The sequence below is a fragment of the Hippocampus bargibanti genome, linkage group LG04 (assembly GCF_051943395.1).
Source record: "Hippocampus bargibanti isolate YZ-2025 linkage group LG04, ASM5194339v1, whole genome shotgun sequence".
NCBI lineage: Eukaryota > Metazoa > Chordata > Actinopteri > Syngnathiformes > Syngnathidae > Hippocampus > Hippocampus bargibanti.
The window spans coordinates 8,308,706-8,330,107 of record NC_142737.1 but is presented as its reverse complement, the minus strand read 5'-3'; the positions used below and the strand labels follow the sequence as shown (position 1 = coordinate 8,330,107).

Genomic DNA, 21,402 nt, shown 5'->3' with positions numbered 1-21,402 from the left:
CCGACTCCTCAAGACCTGCTCCGACCAGCTGTGTGACATTGTCCAGCACTTGTTCAACCTGAGCCTGAAGCTGGGCAGAGTTCCACAGCTGTGGAAAACGTCATGCCTGGTCCCAGTGCCCAAGATTGCCAACCCCAAAGAGCTCAACAGCTACAGACCGGTGGCGCTGACGTCTCACCTGATGAAGACGCTGGAGAGACTCGTCCTCGCCCACCTGCGACCGCTGGCAAGCTCATCGCTGGACCCGCTGCAGTTTGCCTACCAGCCCAGCATCGGTGTGGAGGATGCCATCATCTACCTCCTCCATACGGCGTTGCTGCACCTGGAGAATGCTGGGAGCACGGTGAGGATCACATTCTTCGATTTCTCCAGTGCCTTCAACACCATCCAGCCCAGTCTACTGGGGGACAAGCTGCAGCATGCCGGAGTCGACCATCACCTCACATCCTGGATTACAGACTACCTCACAAACAGGCCACAGTACGTGAGGGTAAAGAACTGTGAGTCGGACAGGCTTCTCTGCAGCACCGGAGCGCCGCAGGGAACAGTCCTGGCTCCATTCCTCTTCACCCTCTACACCTCGGACTTCAACTACAACACCCCAACCTGCCACCTTCAGAAGTTCTCTGACGACTCAGCTATTTTCGGCCTCATTACAGAGGGAGACGATAGGGAGTACAGGGGACTGACAAAGGACTTTGTGGACTGGTGCCAGCAGAATCACCTCCAGATCAACACTGGCAAAACCAAGGAGCTGGTGGTGGATTTCTGCAGGAAACAATCGTCACCTGCACCATTGAACATCCAGGGTTCGGACATTGAGAGGGTGACCTCCTACAAGTACCTGGGTGTTACTCTCAACAATAAACTGGACTGGACAACAAACACGGATGCCCTAATCAAAAAGGGACAGAGTCGCCTCTTCCTCCTCAGGAAACTGAGGTCTTTTGGAGTTCAGGGGTCACTCCTAAAGACTTTCTATGACTCTGTGGTGGCATCAGCCATCCACTATGGCATTGTCTGCTGGTCAGGCAGCATCACCACCCGGGACAGAAAAAGACTGGAGCGCTTTGTCAAGCGGGCCAGTTCTGTCGTGGGCTGCTCGCTGGACTCTCTTGAGGAGGTGGGCAACAGACGGACGCTAGCTAAACTAAAAGCTATGACGGACAGCCCCTCCCACCCCCTCCTGCCCATTCTGACAGCTCTGGGTAGCTCCTTTAGCCAGAGACTATTACACCCGCGCTGCAAGAAGGAGAGGTACCGCCGCTCGTTCCTACCGACTGCTGTCAGGCTTCACAATTCCCAATGATCACATGTGAAAAAAAAAAAAAAAAAAAAAAAAACTGGACACTTGTAAATATGGGTTGTTGCAATATATCTAAATGCATCTCTTGATTCTGCACTATGTACAGTCTTGTTTATAGAACGGTTTTTGCACATCTACATTTGCACAGTATACAGTTGACATTTTTATTTTGTTATGCTTAGAATATCTTGTTTTCTATCCTTTCACTCCCACCCCAACCCCATCCCTCTTCAATTGCTGCTGTGGACTGCAAATTTCCCCATTGCGGGACGAATAAAGGTATTCTGATTCTGATTCTGATTCTGATAAACCAGAGTTAGGCCCCTGATTGTCGATGTTATATTATGTTTTTGTAGCTGCAGTCTTGTTGCCCAGATGACAGTTTCCCAGTTTCAACAGTAATAAAGAGGTAATTCCTAAATTATATGGGGCTGGAGTTATCTGAGCTTGAAATGGGGGCGGCTGTACAAAATACAATACAGTACAATACAATATTGATTTATATAGCGCTTTAACAATAGCTAAAGCTGTAACAAAGCGCGAACATAGACAAAAAGCAAATTCTGCCCCCTTGTGTAAGGGAAAAACATCGCCAGAGGTCTGACCAGTGCTTTATCGGCACCCCCCGGGAAAAAAAAAAACTGTCGCCCCACGTCACACTTATCAATTCCTGAATACATTCGGGAATAGCAGGGAATGAGCTAGATAAACACCAGTGATGTCTTACACGAATATCTGTGCTTTAATCTCACTAGAAAGTCGACGACCCAAATGGCAACGTGTGATCTAGAAAAAAAATGTGTGCTGGCTTGTAGTTGATCTAAATGTTCACTTAAGATAAACGAGTAGCTGCATATAATTACTGGATGACCACAAAATCATGAAATCATGGGCTCGGTCCAATAAAAGTTTAAAACTGTATCATTGCCTAAAGAGCCTCGTGGCAGCTCGGCGAATAACTTCCTGCTCAAATGGGAGCAACATTGCTTCCTTTTGGATCATAAACATGGGATGCAGTCAACTGAAGTCAGGCTTAAAATCCTCTGGTGCCACTTAGTAAGGTCAAGAGGTATAGCCTATGACATCACTTCCTGATTTTGACAGCTATATTGCCTCTGCAGTGCAAGTACAATAACCATGATCCGTTTTTTTTAAACCCAATTTTGTTCAGACAGCCACCTATCCGCTGAAAGGCCTAGACGGAATCAATAAAAAAGAGGATTAGGAATACATCCAATGTTGTCTAAAAGCGTTCTTTTTCCAATGAGACTTATCAAGACACACACGCACGCACGCTTATCAAAGTCCACTATCAAAGTTCATCACCCGTTCGCCTGTTTGCAAACAAGGTGACAATGACATATGTGTGTTTGTGTGACATCATCCCGGAACACATATCGTGCCCACAATGTGAACAATGGATGCATTCATAACCAAGACAAGCACAGGAATCCATGTGTCAGCAGCGAAGCATAACACCCTCATCACCCATGCGACGAGAAAACGGCCATTTCAACACCTATGTCATTTTTCAACAAAAGGTTCCGCTGGGGTGGGGATTACCACCCTCTCTGGCATGCCACGGTCATATCGGATGGGTTCAACAAGTGCACAGACTGGAGCTTCAAAGTGGCCAGAGGAAACGCAGTGCACTTCCTGTCACTCCCAGTCAGAAGTAAATGACGTAGAGATGCAACGGGGAGATTTGTGCTTTGTATTAACTCGATCTGGTCACTCCAGTGTGAATCATATTTAAACATCATACTGGATATTATAATGACCATTTGGTGTATAGGTTGTTCTAAAAAATATGGGCCAAGGAGTATGATATGTGAGCACAGAACTGAACGTGTTAGAGATCAAAATAATTGCCATCTTTTCCGGACTATAAGGCACACATTCAATGGATGATATATTTTAAAACTTTTTCCACATATATGGCGCACCGCATTATAAAATGCACCATCAATGGATATTATATTTTAAAACATTTTCCACATATAAGGCACATCAGATTATAAAATGCACCTTCAATGAATAAATTACATGTATTTGAAAACATTGTCCACATATGAGGTGCACTGGATTATAAAACGCACCTTCAATGAATGAGTTATTTGAAAACATTGTCCACATATGAGGCACACTGATTATAAAATGCACTTTCAATGAATGATATATTTGAACACTTTTTCCACATATTAGGCACACTGGATTATGAAATGCACCACCAATGAATGATAAATGTGAACACTTTTTCCACATATAAGGCAAACCAGGTAATAAAACACATATTCAATTAATTATATATGTTTAAACTTTTTCCACGAATAAAGCACATCCGATTATAAAGCGCACCTTCAATGAATGACATACTATATTTTCCGGTGTATAAAGCGAACCAGAGTACAAGGCGCACCCCCAATGAATGGTGTATTTTCCAACTTTTTCCACATATAAAGCGCACCGGAGGATTATAAGGCGCATGGTCAGTTTTTCAAATAATTGAATGCTTTTAGGTGCCCCTTATACAGCGGAAAATACAGTATATAGGCTTTAAATCGGAGTTAGCCTCAAATCGATCATTTTGCGTGAATTTTGGATGAGACTCTCACCAGCAAAACGAAACCACGTCGGCAAACGGCACAGTCAAACCTACACTGCAATTATCTATAAACGCATTTTGGCAAAACATCTTCTTTAATGTTTAAAAATGAATTTTGCGGCTTCATTCACAATTCCTCTAATGCGATATTAATCAAAATGGTTTGTTTCGATGGATTGGGCTGCATAGAACATTTTACTATACAGAAATTGTTTGACTTGGCTTCCTCATTTGACTGCTTCTTAAAGGACAATCAACGTCTCTGGACAAGTTGTGTCCATAATTTGTAAAATGGCTTCAAATGACTTCTACTGAGCGTATTTTACAAAGATTCCACCGCATATAGCTATAATTTACGTTTTAAGACTCGCGCTGAATATTCACCCTACTTCACTGAAGGAACGCCCCTGACCGAAAGGACACATTGTAGCAGTCCTTCCATCACGTCAATGCATTTGGCTGTACTTGGCTGGTTTGAAAACTTCGTGTAGCACCAAAAAAGAGGCAGAAGAGGGCGACAAAGCTCCATGTAAGGAATTAATCAGCCTACACGGAGCTTTGTCGGCATTTTCTGCCTCTTTTTTGGATGCGACATTTCCCACCCCTGATGCCTCAAAATGACACAGAATAAATTCTTTAATCGATTGCAAACATGTATGCTTTCTTCTTCAGAACTATTTGAATCATATTCATAACTGGATGAATAACAAGAAAGCATATTCTCCGAATCTGAAGCCATTGTTTTGATTCTCCAGCATGGCAAGACGTCTTGGGGTGACATCACGAACAAAAGGGGCGGGACCTTCTGAAACTGGCAACTTCCGGGTTCATTTTTTTTTGCAGATATTGGACACTAAGTCATTTTTGTTGGTGTTTTGCATTTGACTAAAAATATCATACTGCGTGTTTTGGATATTTTAGATGCTATAAAACGTTTTTCTGATGTCAGTTAAGAAACAAAAAAGTAATGTCGGTTGTCCTTTAAGCGTTCCCCTTTCTCCATAAGCCATCTCTGCATTTGCGCTCCCTTTTCCGGGGTCAATTTGTCTTTCTTAAAGAAAAACATTGAAAGAATTTCTGCAGCCCCACAAACATGGGGCTTATACTGGGACAGGAAAAAAAGAGTGAACGCTTCTCATCGTTACATAAAAGCAAGTAAAATTGGTAAATTCCTTAAAGTGCTGACTGGCGTCATGCCTATATTGTCGTAAGCCCTGTTCACACAGAATGGTGTGTGTGCGTGTGTGTAGACGACACGGTGTTTGTTGCCGTCTCAGAATGCAAAACTGCCCTTACTTAATTTATTCATCTGTGTATCTGGGTATAAAAACTTCACACCGCCGCGAATCCTCCGCCTCCCGCTTTCCCCCTGGATCACACCACAACGAACGACTTCATGCCTGCCTGCCACAGGGCCCTCGGCTCCTGCTGTTTCCGCCGGGCCAGTGCACAAAATCGCCACTTGGCTCGCTCCCAAGCCGTTCTCACATGCCTCCCAATTTCGAGATTAAATAGCGCCCGTCTCTGAAGTCCTTCCAGAGGCAAATGGCTTTTGTTGCTGGGAATAATCCGCACATCCTCTCCCACATCCCGGGGGTCCACCGGCCTGTTGTGAACACCGCCTCGGCGTCATATCATCATCTCAATCTTCCATTTTGGTTGACCTCCCAACCTTCTGAAGGCACAACTCCCCCGCCGTGACGTGCGTGGGCAACTTGAGACCCAAACCACCTGGGACGAAGGGAGGATTCAAGTGAGATGAGAGTTTTACAAGGAGTCAACGGAGGGGCTTTCTGCAGCTTGGCGGACTCCTTAAATCTTCTTCCTCTGTTGTGAGTTAAGTTTTAGCAGGGCAGGAAGTACCGTATTTCCTCATTAGTGGAAAGCGATGTTTATTTAGGCCGCTGCAGAAAAAAATCAAGCACCTATTACGAGCAAGGATTTTAACTCATTCACTGCCATTCATGAATTCATTCGGGAATTGAAAAGATGACGTAGAGCGACAATCCAAAAATTGTTTTTGTGTTTGGGCGCTGATGAAGCGCTGGCCATGGCCTCTGGCAATGTCTTTCCCCTCCCGCAAGGGAACGTCATTTCCCTATTTTAACAACAACAACAACAACAACAATAATAATAATAATAATAATAATAATAATAATAATAATAATAATAATAATAATAATAATAATAATAATAATAACAATAATAATACATTTAATTTCTAAGCGCCTTTCAAAACTCTCAAGGACATTTTACAGTCACGGGATAAGATTTCATTTTTTGTGCGGGTGAGCAGCGGCAGCCATTTGCGCCAGCGTTCACTCTACCCAGAAGTTATACAGCAGCAAAGTGTGTGAAAGGAAGAGGAAAGGAAGAGGAAAGGAAAGAATGAAGTAGAAAAACAAAATGCAGGTGCTGCTGGAAAGGCATTTTCCATGTTAGCGCTTTGTTCCTGCTTCAGCTGTTGTTAAAATGCTATATACGTATGTATTGCATAGTATTTTGGACAATCACCCTCATTTCAAGCTCATATAACTCCAGACCCATATCATTTAGGAATTAACTCATTTCTTTCTGATGTAAGAAGAAAGTCAAAGCTTTCTTAGGCTGAATTGAATGTTTATGTTGTCCTAAAACTCAATATTCTGCGGGCCGAGTGAAAATGACAAAAACCCTGGCACTGCAATGGCCACACGTTTGCATGTCAGGCAGTGAATGAGTTAATGGCAAGGAAACTTTTTTTTAGTACAAAGTGGTTGTTATGCTCATTTGAAAAATATTCATGCACAGGTTATAAAATCACTCTTGGGATGGCAAGAAGTGGTTAGTACATATGTCGATTTTGATTTAACGTCCAGTTCATGTTTATTGAATGTGGGAGGGAGTCAAAGTACCTGGAGAAAACCCACACAAACGCAGGCAATGTGTTCAAACTCAACACAGGAAGGCAACGATTCAACCCCCCTTAAGCCTCAGAACCGGGAGACAGATGTGCTAACCACGAGACACACTGCAGAGGGAGCACGTGGGGGTGACGGGAATGCAAAAGGACAGTAGGTGTTGCTGTTTTAGTTTGCATAAGAGTTCAATAGGGTTCAAGAGTGAAATACCTCTCTCACAAAACTGTCTGCCGACTGAAGTATGACCACAATTTTTTTTCCCCAGAGGAACTTATTTGGGGTGGGATGCTTATTTTTTCTGAACAAGAGACGGAGGACACTATTTGCAGCAAAGGCGGTTTTCGTCTTGAGGAACTGAAAACATCAGGCAAAATCCATTCAAAAAAAAAGAGATAATAATATATGCAACACAGAGAAATAATCTCATAAATTATAAAATGTGGATCAAAGAGTATTTCAGGGGAACATTTGCTATTATGATCGTGCAAAGCTGAGAAGTAGACCCTGCGACGACCCCAATGCTCTCCAAATATTTGCGAGTGAAGCTAATCTGGGGCCATGACGCACTGAGCAGACATTTGCGGCAATGAGCTCACATCCAGTCTTGCAAGGGAATAAAATTACAGACATAGACCGAAAGGCCCAAATTACTTTTCTTTGTCAACATGGTCACTGGGCAGATCGTTAACAGGCATCATTTCCGCTTCAATTTTAGCTTCATTTAGCCTCAACCATCAAGGATATATGACAGGGGTGTCAAAGTCATTTTTTGCCGCGGGCCACATTGTAGTTATGGTTTCCTCTCGAGGGCCGTTATGAATTTGAGGAACCCATTAGAATGTTTAAATCCCTTCAAATATTACATATAGAGCACACAGCAAATTAATGAATAACTCGTTTTCAAATCTGAAGTCAAGAATAATGACTTTTATTGTGGTTGACATCCAAAAATATGAAATTTTGGCTCAGATTTTAGCAATCATCATGGAATTTAACAAGTTTGATTTGCTTTCGCGGGCCGAAAAAAATGATGTGGCGGGCCGGATTTGGCCCGCGGACCTTGACTTTGACACCTGTGGTTTATGCAATGCAATTGTAAAAATATTTCAACCACTGTGAATAATAAGATTTAAGTAAGTGAATTAATGAAGAAATATCATATTTTCTGGTGTATAAGGGGCACCGGGGTATAAGGTGCACACCCAATGAATGAAAAAAAAATATTTTTATTTATAATTAAAAATATAATACAGTAAAGTCTCGTTATATCGATATTGAAGGGAGTCCGAAAAAATATCGATATAACCGGGACTATCGATATATCCGACCCTGTTTGTATGTAATTTTCTCCATGCGTGCATAGAAATAGTATCGATATAACCGGGACTATCGATATATCCGATATCGATATAACGAGACTTTACTGTATATAAATATATAACATTCTTCCAAATATAAGGCACATCACATTATAAGGCACGACAGAAGAGGCTGAGGTTACAGACTACTTCTTCTACAGGGGAAAATGGAGTTGGTGTCTGCTAACCGTGGTTGCCAGGCCCGTTGTGCCTCAATATTACTTCACATCTAAGATGCACCTGCGTATACGGCGCAGGGTCATCTTTTGAAGAAAATCAGGGGGAAAAAGTCTAAGTATTATGTTTCCATATAAAAAAAAACAAATAAAAATAACAAAAAAAGAGATTTTTAAGAAACAAAATGTATAAAGAGGACATGGTATGGTATGGTATGGTATGGTATGGTATGGTATGGTATGGTATGGTGAAGGCATACGCATGAAAGCAGATTTACTGAGTTTGCGAAGGACCTTGCTACGTCTCTGCCCCAGCACATCAACAGGCTGACCTATGTTTACACAGTACACAAAAACATCAACACAAATCTGGCAAGTAGAGAGGAGACCACCTGAACCACGGCTTTAGGAGTGGAGAGTGGGGGCAAGGGGATTGAGGAAAAATTACCGCAGAAATGAGTTTGGAGAGGCGAGCCTTTCGCAGATGTGCTGTGTTTGGGGAAGATGAGGAAAACACAGGTCTAGTTTTTAAAGAGGGCGGTGAAGACCACGTTTTATAAGAGAAGATAACTAATGGGGAGTTGCCCTTGGACCCTACAATTCAGGAAGGACCTCTAAAAGAAGACATGAGGGGAGGGGGGAGGGGTGTTACATGCGAAGCACGCCATGAATCACATTCCAAAAACAAGTGAAGTGAAGCCCAGGCAGCAGATTAATGCATCAACGGTGTGGCAGCCAAGCTCAATGTTTTCGTTGCTATTTGAAAATTATAGCTCGTGTCTTCAAAAAAAATACTAAATAAAAAAGGGTCGAAAACACCTCAAAACATATCATCTGAGAATTTACAAGTCCTGCTTGACTAATGCCTGGCAACTAAACGACAACGATTTTTTTAAATAAACAGAGTCAGTCTATATTTGCTATTGACCACAACCACGGCACGATTCCACCAGACTGTAACTAATCATCTCCTCACGCCGCCGTGTTTGTGCACGTGTGTGTTGGTACCTGGCCATGCCCAGACTGGAAAACCCTGCTGGCACGATGAGAACATCAAGGCGGGGGAAAGGATGAACCCCCAGAAGTGCTTGGGCTGCGGCTAAACATCGTGGCAACAGGGTGAGGATTCTGCTCTGCGATGAGAACATCAACAAGTATCTTTAGTACAGCAAAAATACAGATGTTAGTCTGAGTAGCAATACTTCAAGAGATTTTCGAGGAAGCAAACAATGTAAAAATATTTACATTTATTTAAAAAAGAAAGAAAGAAATAAAGAAAAAAGGGAAAAAATACATGTTTAATGGAAAAATCTAAACTATGTATAAGTCAAAAATGTAAACAATAAAGTTTGAACTTTGTTTTTCCATGCCAAAAAATGTCTACATACAAAAAATAAACCTAAAAAATATAGTTAACATCTGTCCTGTTTTAATATTGGGGGCTTAAAGATTCATAACTTCTGCAATTATTGCTACTTCGGTTCGTTTTTTTCCGATGGCGTTTCACATTATGTTAGCACCGTGGCGGACCGTCAAGGCCTGCAAAGCCTTCTCTGTTGGCCTAAAAATATCAGAATCACGGACTGATGTGAATTATATGTTATCCATGAATTCTTCTTAAATAATTCCAAATTGCCTTTCAGCATCCTTTTGTTACTTTTTTTCCCTGTTGCGCCGCTTCAAAATCTGTATTTTCGTATTTAGGCATTTAACCAATCACATTTCAGCCATGGTTTGTTAGCAGGGTCAGAAATCTACCTGCACGCCTTCACAATCAGTTTTGCGAGCCCTACCGGATCAAATGTGTCGATCAAACTGTTGCTATAACCAAACAGATTTCGAGTTGGCAACCCAAAAGGGGTATCAACGCCTTCTTGAAGGCGCTGGTCAACGTCAGAGTTTTCGCAAACTATGATTGGCTGTGAAGGAGAAGAAATGAATTAGGTTGGAGATTTACTGTCAAAGCCATTTTCAAGATGGACTTTTCAAGAAAAAACAGACATCGTGAAGAAAGGTCAGTCTGTTATTTCCTGGCTCAAATAGATAGCAAGGTAGCTAGCAAATAGATAGCTAATAGCTAGCAAAAATATAGCTAATGGCTAGCAAATAGATAGCTAATAGCTAGCGGATAGATAGCTAATACCTTGTGAATAGTGAGCTAATAGCTAGCAAATATATAGCTAATACGCAGCGAATAGCTAGCTAATAGCTAGCGAATAGATAGCTAATAGCTAGCAAACAGATAGCTAATAGTGTAGCAACACTTTTTTCAGTCTGGATTGATTCTGACGTAGCACTACTGAAGACCTAGCGATGAAATCCACGGCCCGCCACTGCGTTAGCATCATGCTAACATACCATTGTCAAAAAAAACAAAGTTATGTGGTTTGGTTTAATTAAAAACGGATTTGTGTGATTTGTTTTGTTTAGTATCACAGGAGATAAGGCAAAAAATAGCTAAAACCAAGCGCACTGGACTTCTTTTTGACAATCTGTATGCCAAACTCTCATGTCATGCGCCAGGAGGGCAGAATAGAAAATCTGTATCTTTTCAGCATTCACTTTCTTAGGACCCATGTAAAAAAAAATTGCTCACATACATATAATAAATAAATCAAGCAATCAACAAAGCAGCGACCGTAACTGCAATTTTGGGCCAAGGAAGTGTTTTCATATGATCTCAAGGTCCCAACCTGCGCCTTCTCCATCAGGCCAACGGGCGCAAACACGCGATGCGGGATCACACGCTGTGACTTCACGTCGCGCTCCATGAAGCGGCAAGGGTAGTCGCCATGGGAACAAGGGAAGCCGTCATCCAACATGGCTGAATGGTCGGACACAGAAACACTCTGATGTGGCGAGGACGAACCCAAGCAGGCGGTCGTCTCTTCCCTTGGAACGCATTGAGAAGATAATTGAATCCAAGGTTAATAAAAGGCGTTTTTAATAGGTTTTCCCATTGAGCGAGCACAGAGTGTGCGTGAGGTATAATACTCATTCCATGTGTGCTGTGTCTTTGTTCTAAGCGTGGGAACGAAAGCCGTGGAAATATGGACGATATACAAAACCGCTCCTAAAAATATCAAGGTGTCGCCATGCGATCGTATTCTTTCTCTCCTACAACCAGTGCTGACTGCGTATCCAAGGCTTTTCCAGCCGCGTCCAAGTTTCCTTCCAACCATTCACTGAAAATAAAGGCCTGCCTTATAGTGGGAGATTCCTGAGGCCGGCGGCGGGCTACGGCTGGACTACCGCGAGAGGAAAACCAGGGCGGGAGGACGAGGCTTACTGGAAATCACTGGCACACGCTGCAGGGCTGAGGAGTGGGGACCTCGGTCCAACATGGGCCCTGCCGCTCAGTCGCTCAATGTATCCTCTCTCCATAAAATAAAATACAAAAATGTGCGTCTGCTTGACTTGTTTGCACTCCAAAGATAATTTCATCTGGGCACCGAATTTTGAGGATGGAAATTTCAATGCTTTGATGTATTTGTCATAAAACGCCTGAGTGAGAGCCGCTAGGCCCTAAACCTCACCACGTTTGGGAGAGATGAAAAGGAAAAAGTTTGTCATGGAATGTGAAGAGGCCAGACGTGGGTTAGTCACACCAAGAAAGGAGGAGGAAAATGAAAAGCAAACACCACCCCTTCACAAAACAAACAAATAAATACATACATAAATGAACAAATGAACACATAATAAATACATAAAGAAATGAAGGCATAAATAAAGAAATGAAAGAATAACTAAATACATGAAGGAATAAATGCAAATAAATGCATAAATAATTAAATACAGAAATGAACCAATAAAACAAATAAATAAATAAATAAATAAATAAATAAATACATGAACAAATAAAAAAATAAACTAATAAATAAATACATAAAAAAGAATAATAAATAAATGAAGATATAAAAAACATACATAAAACATAAATGCAATAAATAAAATAATGAAAGAATAAATAAATAAATAAATAAATAAATACATAAATAAATATAAATAATAAATCATAATGAAGAGATGAATAAATAAAAATAAATAAACACATCAATAAATACATAAAAAAGGAATAATAAATAAATGAAGAAATACAACCAAAAAAATTAATGAATACATAAATGAAATAATAAACACAGAAATGAACACATGAAATAAATAAATAAATACATGATGCAATAAAGAAATAAATAATTGAAAGAATAAATAAATAAATAAAGATAAACACATGAAGTAACACTTGAAATAAATAAATAAATAAATAAATAAATAAATAAATAAATAGTTAATGAAATGCATGAAAGAATAAATAAATAGAAGAAAAAATAAATGAATACATGAGCAAATAAACAAATAAATACACACATAAAGAAATCATAAATTAAAGAAGTAATAAATAAATACATACATACAGAAATGAATAAATGAAAACATAAAAATAAATACACAAATAAATAAATAAATAAATAAATAAATGACAAATAAATATATAAATAGATAAATGATAAATAAATAAATAAATAAATAAATAAATACATACATACGCTACCTGCCAGTGTGGAGCTTGGAGGCTTTTACTACTTCACTGCTTGAACCTCCGATTGAGGACACGGGGGCAAACTCCCCCAAATCCTCCCACTTTTCTCTCTGCCCTATTTCACTCGCAGGAAAGAGTTGAGCAGGGACGTGTTGCCAGCGGCCCACTGCCAAGGTGAAGGTGGAGGCCGGCATGGGCATTGTGACGTAGTAATTCCACAGCAACAAGCCTGCGGAGACCATAGACAAAGGCTTGTAAAATGTCCTACGTGTTGCGTTTCCATGAAATCAAGGCTACAAGGGCGTTTTTATTATTTCCTTCCCACTGCTGTTTTCAACAGGAGTGGTCAACCATTTCATACGACGCAACACAAAAAAAAAGACTTGCTCTCCAAGTACAAGATTATAATTTAAAAAATAGCTTAGTCGCAAAAATATTGATCAAAATTCAGGAAAAAGCTTTTCAATTCGTGTAACAAACATGTCAGCGACAAGTAAAAAAGTCACTTAATTTTCTCAGACGTGACATGACAAACTCATTATTTTAGCGCAGGCCACATTATACAGTTTAAAGGACAGTTGTGTCCATAATTTGTAAAATCGCTTCAAATGACTTCTACTGAGCGTATTTTACAAAAATTCCTCCGCATATAGCTATATTTTACGTTTTAAGACCGTTACGTTGTTGCACCAAGACTACTATTTGATACTAGTTGACACAAATTCCCAGCAGAGAAATCAGCCCATTTCCAACGGAGCTTGGGCGCCATATTGTGCATTTTCTTCGGTGCTACATTTCAGTCCAGGTGCCTCAAAATGAGACGGAATGACTTCTTTAATCAATTGCAAAAATGTATGCTTTCCTCTTCAGAACTATTTAAATCATATTCATAACTGGATGAGTAACCAGAAAGCATCTTCTCCGAATCTGAAGCCATTGTTTTGATTCTAGAGCAAGGCAAGGCGTCTTGGTGTGACGTCACAAACTGGGGATGGAACTTTCTGAAACCGAATAACTAGTTTTCAAATTTAAAGTAAAAAATCATGACTGTTATCTTGGTTTACATGGGACTTTTTGACATTTTGGTTCAGATTTTAGCCAGCATCATGATTTGATTTCGCGGGCCGAATAAAATGATGTGGTGGGACAGATTTGGCCCCCGGGCCTCGGCTTTGACACGTGTTGTGTACAGCAGTACAAGAGCGCAAATGACAGACTAAAAAGGGAAGTGCACAATCTGCAATCTTTAACTTACTTGGGTCCCCATCCTCAGTAGGTATAACCTGCTCCTCCCCACTCATCAAGACCAAACAGTCGCGGGGGGCCCTTACGCTGGCCTGCCACGTTGACATGGCAACAGGTGGCTCCTGGCAGGGGAAAAGGGCTCGGTTGTTGATGGGCGAGCCAGCGGTGTATACGCACGCCCTGGAAAGAATAATGAATAGGCAAACGAATTTCATCAAAAGCCTCTCAAAACATTTTTTACAATTTCAAGTTCAAGCAAAAATTAAAAACACCAAATATGCTTCAAAAGTTACAAAAAAAAACTTTTTTTGAAGATTTTGAAATCAGAATAATGTATTCCGATTTCGAAATCTTCATTCAAACATTTGCTTCATTGATTAAAGCATACATTTGATTAGAAAAATATATACAGTGAGACCTCAACTTACAAACACCTTATCTTACAAACTTTTCGTCTTACAAACGTCACATTTATGAAAATTAAACCTTGTAATAAGCACTATCTTCATAATACACACCCACCACGGCTGGCGGAGTGATCTTCGGCGGAAGCACACGACCGAACAGCACCAGAGGTTAAGTTACCAACAGTCCTTATGGAAGGTGACTCTCCTTCCATAAGCCATCAACGACCATCAAAAAGGTCAATAAAACTTTATTTTACAGCACAGTTTATTTATTTAATTACAGTTCTCATGTAATGCGCCTCTCTTTCCAAACAGCAATTCCCTTTGACCTTCGACCTCCAACACCATTCCATCAAGCCATAAATGACCATCACAAATGTAAATAAAGTGACTTTATGATACAATGCAGTGTATTTCTTTCATTACAATACAATAGCACATTTATTATAAATAGAATAAGGTATGTTGTGTGTAGTTTTAAGGCTTATTTAGTTGAAAAGTATATTTTATGGAAACCCGGGAACGGATTATTCCCATTTTAATGGTTTCCTATGGGAATTTTTTTTTTTAGATACACATTCGCCTTACACACTCTGTCTGGGAACCAATTAAGTTAGTAAGTTGAGGTCTCACTGTATTTTGTTTTTGAAAACGTTGTCGGCCACCCGGGCGGAGACGTTTTGCAAGTTGTATGCCCGACGTAAACCTTACATGCCCCGGGCATCCGGGCAGACGTTATTTCAGACACTGAATATACCAATCATAGCACACACGGTCAAATAAACGTTCACACCAATGGACGATTTAGTTGTCAATTACATTCACATGTTTTTGAAAGGTGGTATGAAGATCCAATTATAAAAAACACACATTTGGAGGGGAGAAAAAGCAAACATCACACAGAACAATAGCAAAGATTCAAACCCGAAACCTCAGAAATGCGAGGCGGTTGTGCTGACCGCAAACCCATTTCAGAACAAAATTCGACATTACATATAAAGAGTCACTTGGTGACAGCATTACTGTGCAACTTCTTGTTAGTCGTCTTGACTTTCATTTCATTATACAGCTGTTATTATTTACACACACACACACACACACACACACACACACACACACACACACACACACACACACACAAACAAAAAAATAGTTTGGCTGTCCATTTAAAGTTTGAAGACTGATGCAATTTGACAACATAACAAATTACTTCAACACACACGACTTGCTTGGGGATTTTAAGACATTGAGTTATGGGATTGTGTTCAACTTTGGTGATAGCCAAGAATATCAGATTTTAATTTGATTCAATGGATAAAATGACAGGCAGCCTGATATTTAGCCAGTGCGGATAAACAATAAAATGCCAGATGATCTGGTTGATGGATGGGAAATCACCTAATTTTGCGTGATTTAAGTGAACCAAAAATATTATTTATCAAACATTAAAGGACAACCGACGCCTCCGCATAAGTTGTGTCCATAATTTGTAAAATCACTTCAAATGGCTTCTACTGAGCATATTTTACAAAGATTCCACTGCACATAGCTATTTTTTGCGTTTTAAGACTCGCGCTGAATATTCAGGAAGTCTTGTTTTCGGGTTGGTGACGATGCCTGACGTGACGTCACGTCTGGAACGCCGCTGACCGAGAAAGTGACACACAATACATTTTGGGTACTTTGTTTGGTCTGAAAACTTTGTGTTGATGGAGAAATTAGAAGGAAAACACATAAAAAACACAATGGTGAATCGTTGTGTGTCGCACCAAGACTATTATTTGATACTAGTTGACACAAATTCCCAGCAGACAAATCAGCCCATTTCCAATCGAGCTTGGGTGCCAACTTGTGCATTTTCCGGGACACTACAATGGAGACCTGACGGCTCAAATTGATACGGGAGGACTTCTTTAATCGATTGCAAACATTTATGCTTTCCTCTTCAGAACTATTTGAATCATATTCATAACTGGATGAGTAACAAGAAAGCATCTTCTCCGAATCTGAAGCCATTGTTTTGATTCTAGGGCAAGGGAAAGACGTCCTGGTATGACGTCACGAACAAGGGGGCGGGTCCTTCTGAAACTCGCCATTTCCGGGGTCATTTTGAAGTAGTTTTGGGACATTTTAACTCATTTTTCTTGGTGTTTTGCGCATTTGACTAAAAATATCAGCCTGCGTGTTTTGGGTATTTTAGATGCTATAAAACGTTTTTCTGATGTCAGTTAGGAAACAAAAAAATGGTGTCGGTTGTCCTTTAAGCGTCTTTTTTCACCTATATGAGGACTTAAAGAGACATACGGATCAATAAAATTAATTTCCTTTTAATTTTCTTCTTGATGGCAGAAGATCGAGTTAAAAAAATAGCTTTGTGTTAAACAGGACATATTTACCATTGAGTAAAATGAAATTATCGGTCAATTCTTATAAATATTGCTTTGGCATGTATATTTTTGTTTACATTTGTGTATGACGGTTTGCCATGAGATTTCCCTGACAAATAAAGATTGGGGCACACTGAATTACCGGACTGTCCGTTTTGACTCACATGTTGTCCTGGTCCTTGGTCCATCTCACTGATCCCCCGGTGGGCTCCGTCTCATAGCAAATCCTGATGGCCCGTGGGAACTCCCGTGAGGAGGAGACCCCTTGTTTCCACACCTGTAGACTCCAGCGGTCGGTGTGAAAATGGAGCTGGTCGCCATTCTGCTCCACACCAGGGGCACGGCTGCACAACGCGAAGAGCTCCTGCTGCCGCCTCCACTGAGAAGAAGGCATGGTGACCAACTTTTGGATGAGGTCAGGGGGTCGTATACTCGGAAAGACGTCCAACAAGCATGTGATGTCCACCTGCTCCACATTTGATACAGTGATGTCACAACAGTCCAGCACTAGGAAAAAATGACCTTCGGGTGAGGACATGTTCTTATCGGCTGCCATCCTAACCCCTGGAAAATCACTTGAACGTTGCTCAGTGTTTCCAAACCAAGAAGTCTGCTTCCCATCATAGTCCTCGGGCTCTTCGGAAGACGTAGGTTCCAGGAACAGAACCACACTACCACTAATGACATTCCTGTCAAAATGAACAGTTAAATCAAGAGCATAGTGCTTTACTAGAATGTGGTTAGTATTGGCACAAAGTGGAAGGTCGTCTGTATCAGCGTTCACCTCCCCCTTTTGTTCCTCCATGTCACATAAAAGATTTGAAATAACGGTTCAAAAGTTCGCGCGACAGTAAAACACAATCTCAAACGTAAATTACGAGACAAACTTGACTGTTTGCGCATGCGCGGTGATTCGAAGTCTTGCAAAGTTGCAATGTTTTCTTTGCGTTGACAGACTGAGGGTGCATTCAAGTCGTGACAAGATGCCGTGCTAACTTGACATCGTTTTCGTTTTAATTTAAAATAATAGCGGTAATATATTAGCAGAAATGGAAAGATTTTACGCGAAGCAGTTCACAATCCGGTTCACAAAATCCAGCTCACAAAACACGAAAGTAGACCTATAAATGTGTCGAAAAGTGATGACGCTAAACGGAAAAGACAAACGGGGAATGTAGTTTTCTTCCCACCCTCGAAAGCGCTCTTATAAAACAATCGTTTGACGATATAATTGACAATTTTGTAAATACGTCGACTAGCAATATGTTGAGTTACAAAATAATTTCTGCATTAAAGTAATTTCGATGTTGCCAAATGGCAACAAATGGCAAAAAAATAGACGAAAACTACAAATTACTGGCTGCGCAGTTGTAATACGTCATAATTACGAGACAAAGACGAGCATTCCACCTTTTCGAATACAGTGCGGTATACAGTATATTTTAATTACCGTGCTTGATTTGGTTGTAAAATAAGCTTCGTATAATGTAATATCAATATGATGTGACTCTTTTCCAAAAGGTGACATGCAAACAAGTGACAACACGTGTACAATGTATTGTTTATTCAGGTGCTTTGCCAGTATTATACACAGTACATGTACAGTTTAACCTCTCTGAGTAGTAAAAAAAAGTTAATGAGGGAAAACATATATGCAGCGGCTGGGCACACCTCCGAGATGAGAACAAGAGTTATTTACAAAGACATTATTCAGTTGTGATTGAAATCCAAAGTATTGAAATGTCTCTCTCAGTATTATCCAGTTCAGTTTACACCACAACTTTATATGTATTGATAAATTAATACATATTTTGGATACAACTGACCATTTTTTGTGTATGTGTATTGATTCTCACTGACTTGCTAAAATCATAATACATTTCAATGTCAAGCCTTATATATTTCACCTCAAATTGGGCTTGTACTCAATACGGTGTAAACAATTTGCCAATTTTTCAAAACAATACAAAATTCCAAAATTTGGGTGAACAAGGTGCGGAAATATAAAGAACCGCATACACATTTTAAGGGAAAGGAGAAATGCTTCTCATGGAATGTCTTAGAACAAAACAACAACAAAAAACATAAACTAAAGAATGTGCAGTGCCATTTGAAATTATTGCTCTGTAAAATGTAATTTATAAAAAATACATTTGGCACTGTGAGACTGTAATCCACATTGTTAAATCAGTACCAAACCCTGACTATTAGTATTTTCATCAATACAAATGTGCCTGTAATCTACAAAATCAATTTCCACAAAATAAAATCAACTTTTTTATGTACACTATTAGATGCATCATGGATTAAATCTATAGACTTGGTTGTCCATCCATTGCATGCAAACTCGTCAGGTAACTCAAAATAAGTTAAAAAAAATCTAAATAAAACATTCAAACCTTTATATCACATCGCACGTATAACGCTCAGATTAGAAATTCAGTAAGCCCTTTAGCACACAACAGAATCATTTATAGTGTCAGAGTGACACAGCTACAACACATCCACACACGTGCGCACACACAAACACGCATACGCACCGACACCTTATTGGCACGCAAAGGTCCTGAGCCAGCAAGAACCTAATGGAGAATGTGTCAAAACGTTTCCAGCATCATTAAGACATGTGAATAACGTTACAGTGAACTGCTCCAGGCGTCAAGTGGCGCTCCATGACCAAGGACAGACATGTATTCTTATTATTAACACTGCTGGTTGTCTTTTTGAGAACTGTGAACCAAGTGTGGCGAGGTGTTTTGTGGTTGTCGTTGATAAATTATTCCACCTCTTCACAGAGCCTCGCATCCCACATTCGTCATGGCCTCTCAGGAAACTTCCTCCTGAGTTTTGCGGAAACTCAGACGTTTGAAGGAATCTCTGCAAAGAAATACAACCGGTAACAAGTGCATGTGTAACAAATTTGAGTACCCCCTACTAAGCCCCCCCAAGCTTCCGATAAAAGTCAGCAAAGTCCCGATTGTCGGACGTCTCTAAAAGATGATCCTGATGGATTATCCTGTGGTGTAGGGTGTGTTAAATGATTTTTACTTCCCACACATGAATCTACTTGAAGAAAAAAAAAAGATTGGGGCCACCAATGGAAGTCATTGAATCTGTTTCATATTTAGGCTGTTTAGGCAGTGGGCGAGCAAATTCTGTCCCGGGGGACGAAATTCACAATTTTTGGAATACGGTTATGTGTAAAAACATTTTTTTTTTTTTTTTTTATATGAGCTGAATGGATCAAGTTTTATTTGACTGTGAAACACATTATCAGAGGCCCCGTTTTATTTTCCTACGAACAGGAATGTCATGAATGTTGATACAGTTTACAATACAGGTGTCAAACCCAAGGCCCGCGGGCCATATCTGGCCCATCAGATCATTTTATTTGGTCCACGAAAGCAATTCATACGTATCACCTGGCTAAAATCAGTATCAAAGTGTGAAATTGTCATGTGTAAAAAGAATAATGTTGAGATTTTCGAAATCATTTTGATACACAGTTTCCACTCACCTGAAGAATAGTTGAACAAATTGACTTGACTGATTTCTAAACTAGTACGGTATTTTCCAATGTATAAAGCGGACAAACAAATACAGAAATACATACATACACAAATACACAAACAAATACATTAACAAATCAATCAATCAATACAAATATAAAATAAAATAGGAAGATGTGATATGTCCACTTCAATTTGTATTGACGGAACACAAAAAACAGAAAATCAAACATGCCGTAATTTTGATATATATCGTAAAATTGATATATACAGTATTTTCTGGTGTATAACGCGCACCTACGATGAATGGTGTATTTTCCAACTTTTTCCATATATAAAGCGCACCAGACTACAAGGCGCACCTTTAGTGAAATGTATCAATAAATATAATCTATAAATATATCAAAGTTTCCCAAATATAAGGCACACCAAGTCATAAGGCGCTAAGGTAGAGACTGGAGTGATGCAATACTTCTTCTGCGCAGGGGAAATGGAGTCGGTGGCTGCTGACATCAGTTGCGAGACCTGTTGTGGCTCAATATTACTTCACATATAAGGCGCAAGGTCATGTTTTGGAAAAAAAAAACAGGTTTTTGATGTGCCTTATACATCGGATACTACGGTAAATAAATGAATAAATAAATAAAATAAAAGTCATTTTCTTCACTTCATTTTATATTAATGAAACACAAAAACAGAAAAAAAACAAACATGCTGTAATTTTATTTTACCCCCCCCCCCCCCCAAAAAAAAAAAAAAAGTAAAAAATAGGATTTTGAGTGCGCCGTATACGCCGGAAAATACGGTAGAGTGTTTGTTACTTGTTACACACAAAATATGGTAATCTATTAATTTGTTGTGTACAAGTTATCATTTTGCGGTTCCACTGTCATAATGGCCTAATTAAAGCTGAATCACCATAAAGGACAACCGACACCATTTTTTTGTTTCCAAACTGACATCAGAAAA

The 21,402-nt window shown here is 39.9% G+C and overlaps 2 protein-coding genes across 4 annotated transcripts in view; both read right to left on the bottom strand.

Moving 5' to 3' along the window:
* Positions 1 to 18,032, bottom strand: part of aopep (aminopeptidase O (putative)) — a 107,195-nt gene extending 89,163 nt beyond the window's left edge. Inside the window, exons 1-6 of one of the 3 annotated variants that reach the window (XM_088993831.1) lie at positions 17,391 to 18,032; positions 17,089 to 17,303; positions 14,141 to 14,310; positions 12,898 to 13,114; positions 11,039 to 11,237; positions 9,354 to 9,478 (exon numbers count right to left, since the gene is read on the bottom strand). In XM_088993831.1, coding sequence (XP_088849957.1) covers positions 9,354 to 9,478; positions 11,039 to 11,237; positions 12,898 to 13,114; positions 14,141 to 14,310; positions 17,089 to 17,303; positions 17,391 to 17,729 — 1,265 coding nt within the window. In that variant the 5' untranslated portion in view covers positions 17,730 to 18,032. Of the gene's footprint in view, positions 1 to 9,353; positions 9,479 to 11,038; positions 11,238 to 12,897; positions 13,115 to 14,140; positions 14,311 to 17,088 lie in introns of all 3 variants that reach the window. The other 2 variants (XM_088993832.1, XM_088993830.1) reach the window with 2 other exon arrangements.
* Positions 18,033 to 18,479: 447 nt separating this feature from the next.
* dock8 (dedicator of cytokinesis 8) overlaps positions 18,480 to 21,402 on the bottom strand; it is a 74,116-nt gene continuing 71,193 nt past the window's right edge. Inside the window, 1 exon segment of the mRNA XM_088993828.1 lies at positions 18,480 to 19,801. Coding sequence (XP_088849954.1) covers positions 19,750 to 19,801 — 52 coding nt within the window. The 3' untranslated portion in view covers positions 18,480 to 19,749.